Source organism: Bufo gargarizans, chromosome 5 (assembly GCF_014858855.1).
Source record: "Bufo gargarizans isolate SCDJY-AF-19 chromosome 5, ASM1485885v1, whole genome shotgun sequence".
NCBI lineage: Eukaryota > Metazoa > Chordata > Amphibia > Anura > Bufonidae > Bufo > Bufo gargarizans.
In genome coordinates this window covers 347,891,322-347,903,821 of record NC_058084.1, presented here as the reverse complement: position 1 = coordinate 347,903,821, position 12,500 = coordinate 347,891,322, and the positions used below count along the sequence as shown (strand labels likewise).

The 12,500-nt window shown below is 36.7% G+C and overlaps 2 protein-coding genes across 2 annotated transcripts in view; both read right to left on the bottom strand.

Annotated features, from left to right (window-relative positions):
- Nucleotides 1–2,221, bottom strand: part of HOXA10 (homeobox A10) — a 3,217-nt gene extending 996 nt beyond the window's left edge. The window contains exons 1-2 of the mRNA XM_044293821.1: nucleotides 1,411–2,221; nucleotides 1–28 (exon numbers count right to left, since the gene is read on the bottom strand). The exon at nucleotides 1–28 is cut by the window's left edge and continues 996 nt beyond it. Coding sequence (XP_044149756.1) covers nucleotides 1–28; nucleotides 1,411–2,221 — 839 coding nt within the window. The remainder of the gene's footprint in view (nucleotides 29–1,410) is intronic.
- A 7,275-nt stretch (nucleotides 2,222–9,496) lies between these two features.
- The window catches only part of HOXA11 (homeobox A11), a 3,977-nt gene continuing 973 nt past the window's right edge, over nucleotides 9,497–12,500 (bottom strand). Inside the window, exon 2 of the mRNA XM_044294464.1 lies at nucleotides 9,497–10,686. Within this exon, the coding sequence (XP_044150399.1) occupies nucleotides 10,454–10,686 (233 nt within the window). The 3' untranslated portion in view covers nucleotides 9,497–10,453. The remainder of the gene's footprint in view (nucleotides 10,687–12,500) is intronic.

Below are 12,500 nucleotides of genomic sequence, written 5' to 3'. Positions count from 1 at the left end.
TTGGCACCATTTTCACCTTTTGAGTTCCCTGATCAAAAAATAATAATAATAAATCAATAGGTAAAATAAAGTAATAAAAAATAGTATTCAAGTATTCTTTATTATCTAGTTATCTACAAAAAAGCTGAACAAAAAAAATCGCAGCACTCTGTCTCTCTCTTTTATCCCCCTTTACCATAAACCCAGGATCAATTTCTGGCAATCTATCTATCTTATATCTATATATCAATCTAAATCTATATTTTTATGTATCTATCTCAATCTATCCGTCTGTCTATGTCTATCAATATAATACATGTGTATTAATATTTAGTACAAAGTGTATTAATATTCACATAGCAGTTATGTATACACAATGAACTTTAAAGGTGGACATTTTAACTTTAATTTAATTGAGATAGAAACACACACAGAGATATATATATATATATATATATATATATATATATATTATGGGATACATTATTGCAATTTTTCTGATTAGATACTATTAGTATAGGAAACTTCTTAAGCAGAGTCCTGTATTAGCTGGTACTGTTACCATAGCACATGTCTGTATACTGGGTGCCTAATATAAATGATACCTTCATCTCTCTCTCTCATATATATATATACACAGCTGCCTCTCCCCTTCTTCTTTTATTTATATAGATAAATAAATGTTTAGCATGCCTATATCCATTTAGGTCTAATAGTTGTAATGTGGCCATAGTGATCGGTGCTGTACATTTGAGCACCAGGCAACACAATTAGTATAGCAAACTGCATATGCAGAGCCTTGTATGGTTGGTTGTTGCTGCTATTCTACTAGCTAATACTGTTACCATAGCATATGTCTGTATACTGAGTGCATAATATACATTATACGTATATCTATCTATCTATCTATCTATCTATCTATCTATCTATATATATATCTATCTATATCTTATTCTCTCTCTCTCTCTCTCTCTCTCTCTATACATATATATATACATATATAGTTATCTATAATTTATTTTAGATACAGCTGCCTCCCCCTTCTTTCATCATTTGTACAGATAAATAAATGTTTAGCATGCCTATATCCATATGCTAGGTACCCAGCACACAGGCCATAGTCATGGTGCAGGGCTGTGCTATGCACATGTGAGCACCAGGCAGCCCCTGACATGTACTTCCCACACATGCACCTGGGCCATTCCCTGTCATATTCTACATGGCAGCCTGTCCTGGCGCCTGTAATGGGCCCTATAAATAAGTGTTATTTTATAGGGGCTTCCTGCTTCCTGCAGGACAAAGCACAGAGGAGCAGCATGTGGTGTAAAGTTGAGAATGGACATGATGTTTATGACAGACTGACGCCCAATTATGAGATAGTTCAAAGGCTGCTGGTAAAGAGGAGCAGCCTGAGTGTGAGTGCGCGCTCACCTCGAGGTTCTTTCTCCGGGGAGTGCTTGCTGCTGTCAGAAGGAGCCGGAGAAGAGTCCTCAGCTCCGGATGAAGACATGTGAGGCTCCTCGTCTGCTCCGAGCAGGGCGGCGGCACCAGGGAGCTTGGCAGGGGGCGACTCCTCGCTGTCTTTCCTGGCATTCTCTGCGGGCATGGAGGGCAAGGACAGGGGCTGCTCAAAGCGAGCGGGGGGCTGGGGTGCAAATGGGGGAACAGCAATGTGACCGGCACCGTACCCCTTGGATGAGCCATAAGCCTGGGAGAGGCGGAAGTACCCGGGCACTGGAACAGAGCTGGTACTATGAGCAGGGCTAGCCTCAGGGTTAACCCTTTGGAAAGTGGCTGATAAGTCAGTCGCAGAAGAAGTCTTATTACATTTGTCCGTGTCATAGAGGCAATAGGAGTTCTCCTCCTTGATATTCTGTGCGAAGGAGCAAGCGGTGGCAGCCTGGCTTTCAGATTGCTCCACTCTGCAGGACCTGGGGGCTTCTAGCCAGACCTCCATCCCTGGAGCATAGCCTTGAGACGTGGGGGCTAGGTTACTGGGGGGGACAGCTTCATTTCTTTTGCTCAAAACGGGGAAAAGTCCACAGCTCTGCAGCCCATAAGACACCTCGGAAGCCTGGGGCAGGTAGACCCCTGTGCCCTGGTAGTAGCCCCCAGCTTCTGCTCCTCTGCCAGCGCTGATTAAGGAGTCCACCAAGAAGGAGTTCGCAGCCGGGCTCTCTGAGCATGACATTGTTGTGGGGTAATTTGGCGAAGAGAGCAGATATTCCTTTCTGGCTGACATTTCTTGTGCAAAACATGCTGAATATGATTAGAGATAGCCCTGCACCACTGCAAATGCATGCAGCCAATGACAGCTCAAGCCCAGCCATCAACCCCTCCCAGATCACTTTCGTATGCAAAGGTTCATCTGAGCTCGACCTCAATACATATACATGCACACACACAAGTATATATATATATATTTATAATCTCCATTTTGCATTTATTATTTTTTGTAAGTTGCACATTTACAATCGTCCTTATTGTAATATCAATTAAAAACTTACATTTTAAATTTAATTTTTTATTTTTTTTTACAAGTCTTGCTATCCAGTAGAACTTGCTATGTTTTTTGGTGTTGAGAGATTACATTTTATTATGTGAGGAGGTCATTGTTTTATATTTAATTATTTTTATTATTTTTTATTTTGGAAGCCGTGTATTTTCAAAACATACACATCATCCAGATGTAAAGCGTGTGATGAAAAATAATAATAAAAACAATGAAAGCATGTGATCTGTTGTATTATGAAAGGGGTTACTGACCCTAATTAAGGGGTGTGAAATAAAATATAGGATTTGGTCAAATGACTGATGCCACAAAAACGTTACATTACATCTAATACCTATGTAACTAGATGTGAAATAAATGAACAGTAACACAAAACGACGAACTGCTCTACTGAAATACATAAAAGAAATCCCCTCTTGGCGCAGAAAGGTTTTATATTTTTAGCAGCAGGCATTAAACCATAAGTGAATTGTTTATGGTGCTATATACACCCTCTGTACTTTGCTGGTATACAGCCTATTTGTTGTGATGTCCTAATATCCTTGTGTTAGCAGAAATAAATGACTGAGTGAATGGTGTTAACAGGTTTGTGCTCAAATTTTGTCAATGGTCCCATATTGTGCCTATTTTATTTATAGAGATGATTAGATAAAATATTGCTGTATGTAAGCCTCACCGGTGGAGTGCAAAGTCAGAGGAATCAGAAGGTTTATTAGTTGATTTAGTATGTAAATCAGTGCAGCATTTTAACCATCCCCAGAGCACTTACCCTTGGCTTTCAGACGTGGTGTAGACTACACCAGAGCAGGACCCAGGCTGCCTCTACAAGCACAAGGAAAATATCTGCTTCTTAAACTCTGGGCTACATTTTTATTAGCCTCCACTTGTGGCTTTCTTCTGGGAAGGGCATATGAAACAAGCAGAGTTCAGATGTTTCTGTAAGAATGGGAAGCCTAGGGGCCCTCTCCAAGGTCTGTGCACTGCTGGACGCTCACTGCATATAAGAAACTTCCCTCCTTATTGCACCCCAGTAAAACACTTTACTTCTTCTTGTAAAATCTTTCCCTATAACAGCAGTGAAACCACTCATTATATATGCATGCAGCCTTCTGTAATGCACACTCAGCATTGTGTGAAAACATGGAATTTATATATCAGCAATGCTAACCTAAACTGGCTTCTGTAAAATATCCATACTCTATAGGGAGCAGGGACCCTGCAATAATACATTACATAAAAATAACACGTACAAAGACAATGATGATGGTTAAATAGGAGGGCGTTGAAAACAACAATAGTAAACTTAGTGGCAGTAGTAATACTAATAAAGAGAATAAATATTTCCAAAATATACATAGATGCAGATGAATTCACAAGCACTGGACTGATTATGTATTTATCTATGTAGTAACACAGTACATAGTATTCTGGGACAGCACACCAGGAGTGCATAATAGTTTTATGATACCCTGATACATCAATGGTGGTTTATAAAAAGAAAAAAAGAACAGAAAAAGAAAAAAGAAAGAAAGAATGCTTACGTTAAAGAAATATGACATACAAATAATTATACATGTTACACCTGGTTTATGTTTAGACCTATACTGCAGAGTGTTGAGGGTGTATTATTATTATTATTATTACTGTTATGTATTATAATTACTGTTATTTTGGTATTATTATTAGTAGAGGTAGTAGTAGTAGTAGTAGTAAGTGTAGTAGTAATAATATTAGCTGTAGTAGTACTTGTAGGAGTAGGAATAGTACTAGTTGCAGTAGAGGTAGTAGTAGTAGTAGTAGTAGTAGTAGAAGTAGCAGTAGAAGTAGTAGTAAAAGTAGTAGTAGTAGTAATAGTACTTGTAGGAGTAGGAATAGTACTAGTTGCAGTAGAGGTAGTAGTAGTAGTAGTAGTAGTAGTAGAAGTAGCAGTAGTAGTAGAAGTAGTAGTAGTAGTAGTAAAAGTAGTAGTAGCAGTAGTAGTAATAGTACTTGTAGGAGTAGTACTAGTTGCAGTACAGGTAGTAGTAATAGTGTAGGTTGGACAGTAGCAATCACAATTATAAAACATTTTAGTTGATTTTTCATCTGCATACATATGTATGGATTATTTTATTTATTTATTAGCGTTGAATATTTTTTGTCCCAAAGGGCTATTTGAGGAGCAGTCACTGTCACATGATGTCTCAACGGGCACATCCAATGGCCGGTGTGTTGTGTTGTGTGGAGGGGCAGGTTCCTGCCGCAATTGTCATCATTCACGAGGGGCGTTCTTGTATGATGAAATATCATAGAAGGCTAGGTGTGGATATGCAAGATTGGATGAGTGCACATGTGTTTATACAGAGAGATGTGGATGCCTTTTATAGTCAGACACACGTCTAGTTCATGAAGTTTAATAGCCCAATGCTGTGCGGGATCCATTCTTTTCTTTAATCACCAACAAGAGCAAGACAAATAGTAAACTAAAGTATCATCAAGCTCAGTCAAGCAAAACTAATACAGCACATTTAAATCTTAACTATAAACGATAAATGGTCAGTTTGGAGCTTAGAGGAGGGAAAATGCTGCTTTTGTGCCAAACTACTTTTTAAATACCGACTGGAATCTCCTGTCAAGAATAAATGGGACTTGGGTGAATAGAGATTTTCTTCTAAACAGAGGCAGGCGAGAAGCCCAATGCTCATAATGGAGCAGCTTGGATTACAGGCGAGCAGCTCTGCTTAGGCATAGAAAAGGTTGGAAAAAAATAGATTATTATTTCTAGATTGTAAAATGTGTCCTAAAAAAAAAAAAGCATAAACACTACATACATACAATCAGAAATGCACCACAATATTTAATGCATCATCAAATTATATAATGTGTTTACATTTAAAGGAATAAAACTGCATTGAAATATGCACATAGTACATGTGCACACTAGAACTGTATATGCACGGGCCTTATGATATATATATATATATATATATATATATATATATATATATATATATATATATTACCCATTACCCATGTGACAAAATTTAGGACAGGTTTCCTGGACTGTAAATTGTCTTTGTTCTGATTTTATTTTTTGACAACTGTAAACTGTCAAGAATGCATGCGGTTGCCAAATACTTTCATTTTCCTCTGGACAGGATCCAGGGTGGTGCTTAGAATCAGATGTAGGGCTCTCTGGTGCCAAGTTTGGTGACAAATGCCTCCTACAAAAAAAAAGAATATACTACACCGCAATCCCACTACAGAAAAGCAATGTCTTTATTGCTGCAAAATAACCACATCAGAGAGGATATCTATGTATCTGGTTGTCTATCTATCTATCTATCTATCTATCTATCTATCTATTTTTCTGCCTGTCTTTCTATGGTTAATTTGTTTCATACTGAACAGTCCAAGCATTAGAACAAGCCCATTTTAATGAATCCAGCGTTATGTCTGTCTGTCTGTCTAGCTATCTCTCTATCTTTCTATTATTTATCTATCTATCTATCTATCTATCTATCTATCAATCATCATGCATCTACCTTAATGAATGAACAGATGTATAAAACAATATTATTTCAAACTTGTAATCCAGCATGCACATATGTAACTATCTATCTATCTACCTACATATATACATGCATAAGGGCTACCGTCACATATAGCAGTTGTGCCTGGCCAGTTGTTTTATGCTGTAGCCGGACACAACTGATAGATGTGTACTGCAGCATGCAGCGTTTTTTTTTTAACTCTCTCTCTGGCGCTATTTCACATTCAGCATCACAACTTGTATGTGCATGATTGTAGAAAACTATAGGATCAGGAGGGGAACTGGCAGAAGGGGAACTTCATAGGCTGACATATGTCTATCTTTCTTTTCTTTTTTTCTCTTTTCTTTCTTTCTTTCTTTCTTTCTTTCTTTCTTTCTTTCTTTCTATCTAGATATTTATATATCTGTCTGTATATCTATGAACCTACATATATATCTCATATCTATCTATCTATCTATCTATCTATCTATCTATCTATCTGTTATCTATCTATCTACCTATCTATCTATCTCATATCTATCTATCTATCTATCTATCTCATATCTATCTATCTCATCTCATATCTATCTATCTATCTATCTATCTATCTATCTAATCTATCTATCTATCTATCTATCTATCTATCTATCTATCCACAGATAAGTAGAAGATACACAAATAATAACAGTATTATGTTAAACATGAAATCCAGTATGCATATGATATTTCTGAAGGATTAAATATACATTTATATTGTTGAATCACTTATAATTGGCAGTGCTAATCAATGGAAATATACATTTTTATTTTAGAAGAAGCAGCTTGAATTTCAGACTTGTAATATAAAATAAAATGAGCAGAAACTATAAGTTCGGTCTAGACAACAGTTACAATTTTGAATTCAGACACTAGACTACACTAATTTGGGGTTTTATGGGGACTATGATATTGAGGAAATGGCCCCTCCGCATATGCCATGCATCTTGGAGACTGTAGTTAACATAAACACTATATACACCAAATACAAGTATGTATCAATTTTAAGTGGTAACTTATAAAGTTTATGGATGGTTCCTTGTCAAATGCACAGCAACTTAATACAATGTCGCCTTGGAGGGCAGTTAAAATGTTACCGACACACATTTTCCTGGCTACTAATTATTCTCTTGCATTTGTGTTTAATATTTTATACAGGGTCAGACCATTCTTCTGGTCATGGAGTTGTTGGCTCTGTTACAATATTTAGACGTTCCATTGGATCAGTTTTAAAGAAGTAGGTAATCCTAAACTATCTGAATGAATTTACTGCAGTCCAGAATGTTATCACTAAACATTGTCATAACAGTGCATGGCATGAATGATGCAAGGGTTCATAACACATTAGATTATTTTAACACTACAGGAAATTTTTGGAGAATGTAAAAATGTCTACTAATCTGGGTGTGCTACATTCATTAACTATTTACTGCCTGGGGCAGATGAAAATTCCCAAAAGCAATAATCTGTATACAAATTCGATTTTTTTTTCCCCCTTTCTTTTATTATGGTGGGATCATTGAATCTACAGTTCCTTGGGGGCTGTAAAAAAAAAAACGTTAACTTTTTGAGTTGTATGTGGATACCTAGTGACCTACAGCACTTGCTTATGTAACTACATATTAAAACTATTTATCTATTATGCACATTGTAGTAAAGGCCAGCATACATTGCATTCCTACATGTGCTATTTTTGTTATTTTACCCTCATTGCAGAACCTGGAATATGTATATATGTCGAATCCCAAATTCAAATCTAAATTAGAATTCTAATCCCAAGTTTGAATCCCAAATTCAGCAAGAGGTGTGATTATGGTTCTCTGACATCTACAGAAAGATAGATAGATAAATAATAGATAGATAATAGATAGGGATATAGATAAGGATAAACACACACATGCCCCTATATTAACCTTACCGTGAATACAGTGTTCAGCCCCATTTACCTTATCTCCCTCATCCATCACAATACTGTTTGGGATTTTTCAGAATTTTGTCTGCACTTCCCAAACAAGCAGCTATTTAATCAGCTAGTGACTGGCGGATTTTCCTCCTAAAGACAAAAATCTCTGAAGTGTCTCCTCGCTTGATAAGCAAAGAACAAAAGGCCAGTACTGTAGTATAGGCTTCCCCCAGCACAGCGGCTTTGACATTGATCGGCGCAGCGCCATCTGGTGGCCACTCATATGCTGTGCAGATGCAGCTGTTTTCTAATAAAGAGATGTACAATGTCCATTGAAGCAACTGTTGGATAGTCCTGATGTTGCTACTTTCTGAGAAATGGCTGCTTATCCTGTCTTTACTTTATAGCCTCGCATTCCAAATATGCAAATCCCAAATCGCAGACACGTTTTATTACCAAATTACCTTAGCAACACAGTGCATGTGCTTTTATTGGGTCTGACCAAAGACTCAGTCGGACAAACTGCAGGCCTCTAAGGTCTGGAGCATTTGTAAGAGAAGCTAGTTAATATTTAACCCAAAAAAGGAAATATCCTGTAAAAGCCTCATTGACATTCTTCTCTCTATCTCATTTCTGCCTATTCACTCACACTCCTTATTTCTCTGTAATGTTGATGTTTTTGGCCCTACTTGTATTTTCCAGAAACACAAAAATAAAATAAAAATACCACTAAAATCCTATACAGAGATCTGCGTCAGCAGGGGCAATGTTTGATATTTCTCCTGCTGTAGAATATAAACTTTAAAGAATCCTGTACACAATAGGGACACCACTGAATGCTAGACATTCCTCTCAAGGTTATGTGTGATGCCCAACAATAGCTCCACAGAAGTTCAAAGCCAGAAAGCCATTAGAAAATAAAGAATTGGGAGAAAATAATACATCTCATATTGAAAATGAAGATCCTTCTTTGTTATCCATCAGATCCATAATTGCTAGTAAGATACAGTCCAGTTGAGGTCCAAGTCACACAGGTGATGCATGAAATATGGTTAAAAAAAAATAATACTTGCATTACTCAAACAAGACCTCTGTAATGGATTATGTCACCACAATCACCATGCACAAGACAAGGGATCCATCTAGCAATCAATAGTTCTCAATCAGTGACCTTCTTCTAGCTGAGGCTGCACAATCATCAGAGAAATCTAATGAGGAGCAAAAGACTCTAATATGGCATTCAATCTGCAGCCTATCCATCAGACATTGCATGTGCAAATTAAAAACGATGGGGGAAAAAAAATCCAATACAGATAGAGCCATTGCAACCACGTTTATTTGACTTGTGCGCTCTCTTGCTTGTAGACATGCAACCCACTAAAATCTGCATCAAACAAACGCTATGTACATATAAAATATCCATCTGTGAATAAACAGTGAAATAGTGACCGATTGCCAGGTGATCTGTGCCAAAGATTCCCCCCCCCCCCCACCACCACCCCCAAGAAAAGTTCATCAATGTGGCAGAAGTGACAAAACCAACATCAAACAAGTCATCTGTAGCAAAATGTTAAAAATTCACCACCACATCAGTTGTGTAAAAAGGCGTCTGAACCCAATACTAAATGACATTTATTTACATTTGTAGTAAAACATAGGAAACGTACATTCAAACTGAGAGAGTACAAATAGATTATCATGTCCCCAGTAAACTCATATATCATTTCAAATATAATCACTTTTAATAACTTTGGTTCTTTCAAGGTCTTATATATATTTATATATTTAAATTTGAGATTTTATCTGACATAAACTCTAGCCTGGTCACATCCCTTCAGAGGACAATCATTCATCTGCCTGTATTTGGTATGAAGGAGATGAGAGGCTATTGCTGACGATTGGTTCTTTCCTCTCTGTGGTGATATCATCATGGAAACAGGTTCATTATTCTAGATAAGAGCTGTCTGATCTGTGGTTTTCCACAGGGTAGTAACAGACAGGGATTGATATTAGCAAACAAAGTGCATGTCTCATAGACCACATAGGTGAACTGATCAATTGGGGTAAGTACAGGGGAGACGCAGCAGGTCGCTTTAATTAAAGTACAGAAGATGAAATGACTATTTCCCCTATTATCATTTCTCATTTTCTTTTTAACTTCTAATTTGAAAGCATCTGCTTCAGTATGGCCGCCTATTGTATATGAAGATAATGCCAAATCGAAGACTTTTGCAGATCATCCAAAGGTGTTTGGACATAATAACCAAACTGTTAAATCAAATTGGTCCTTTAAATCCGTACCAAATGATACTTGTCTTGAACACAGGCAAATGCTTGCGTCATTTATTGGTGCCTGCCATAGCCAAGGACAGGAAATGGAGACAGTACTACTACCCTTATCCTCCTCGGATACAAGTGGCAGCTACACTCCATAAGGAAGGCTTGTACTTCCTATTGTTCTGACAAGAATCCACATACTATCCTCCATAAATGCGGGAAACGATGGTACTCTCATAGGAGGGGGTTAGCAGAGTAGTACTGCAGTCGGTCCCTGTTAATCTTTTTCTCTTTCATCCTCCGGTTCTGAAACCAGATCTTGACTTGGCGGTCAGTTAAATTCAGCATTCGGGAAAGTTGTAGCCTTTTCTCTTTGTTTATATAGACACTGAAGAAAAATTCCCTTTCCAGTTCCCTAATTTGATATTTGGTGTAAGGGCACCTCTTTTTACGGGTACGTTGTCCACCTGTGGAGCAAAGATACATGTGAGAATGTTACAGAGAACCAGACTACCTGAGAACACTGCAATCCAGGACATAAGTGGTTAAAAGGCAATATACTGCGACCTGTGTATATTATATATAACCAGTGATATTAGTGAGAGGGAGATAGGATAGATAGAGTGATAGATAGATAGATAGATAGATAGATAGATAGATAGATAGCCATAAGATAGAGATATGAGATAGATAATATATAGATAGATAATTGAATTGATAGATAATAGGAAGATATATAGATAGATAGATTATAGATAGATAGATAGATAGATAGATAGATAGATAGATAATAGAGAGATAGTATAAAGATAGATAGATAGATAATTGATCGATAGATAATAGAGAGATAATTGATAGATAGATAATTAATAGATAGAAAATTAATAGCTAATAGGAAGACATATAGATAGATGGATATATATATATATATATATATATATATATATAATAGAGAGATAGTATAAAGATAGATAGATAGATTATAGATGGAAAGATAGAAAATATATTGATACATTTCAATCAAAATCAGATTGCTAGCTTTTGCCGGTGCAGATTTGTTTTATTTTAAACACTTTACGCATATTGGGTGCATAAAGATAGATGATAAAGATAGATGGATAGAAAGATAGATAGATAGATAGATAGACAGACAGATAGATATTAGACAGATATAGGTGGAAAGAAAATTGATTAGTACATTTCGAAATCAAATTGCTAATTATTTTAGCTGTGCCAATTTATTTTATTTTACACACTTTTCGCACATTGGGTGTATAAAGATAGATATATAGATAATGTATGGATAACTACATAGATATTTTTGTATATTGTATATATCTAGCGATATGGTATAAGTGTACATGTTGGGTGTATGTATAGTTAGACAGATGACCTATAGATAATTTATAAATGGATAAATAGATAGATAGATAGATAGATAGATAGATAGACAGATAGATATGTGTTTTTAACTGAATAAACAGTTTGTATAGATAGATATATGACAGACATACAGATTAATAGATAATTTATAAATGGATAGAGAGCGATATGTTTTTAACTGTACACATTGGGTATATATATATATATATATATATATATATACATATATATATATATATAGATGGATAGATAATAGATATAGATAGATGTATAGGTAGATTACATATATAGATTAGATAGATAGATAGAGAATTGATAGATAGAGGGATAGATAGATAGATAGATAGATAGATAGATAGATAGATAGATAGACAGATAGATAGATAGATAGATAGATAGATAGATTTCAAAGCCAGAATGCTAGTAACCATAGGACACAATGAGGATACTGACACATTTACATTACTAATCTGAAGAATAGGCAGCATTAGAAGTAGTGTGAGACCCGTCCCTGTGCCACCTATCCAGTAAGGTGCTGCCTATGCCCCCACTACCCACACTCCATGCCCTGCTCCATGCAATCAGTGCTGTAGCCCGGGCTCAGACTTGGCACCCTGGATGCCCACCATCCATGGCACCCCCTCCCATTGTGGCAGGCCATGGCATGAGAGCATGCAGGGCTCTACTCTGTCCTTTTATTGGAGCACATTCTTTACTGACTGTATTCTCTACAAACCGACCCCAGAGTTTTAAAAGGGGAAAGAAAAGGGGGGACGGATTGTCTTCAGGCATCTATTGGTCGCTGCTATTTCACGGCCAATTTCAGTGCTACACACGTGATCTCTCCTTTTATAAGAAAGTTTTGTTGAGGGAAATCTAAAGGCCTCCATAAAGCTTA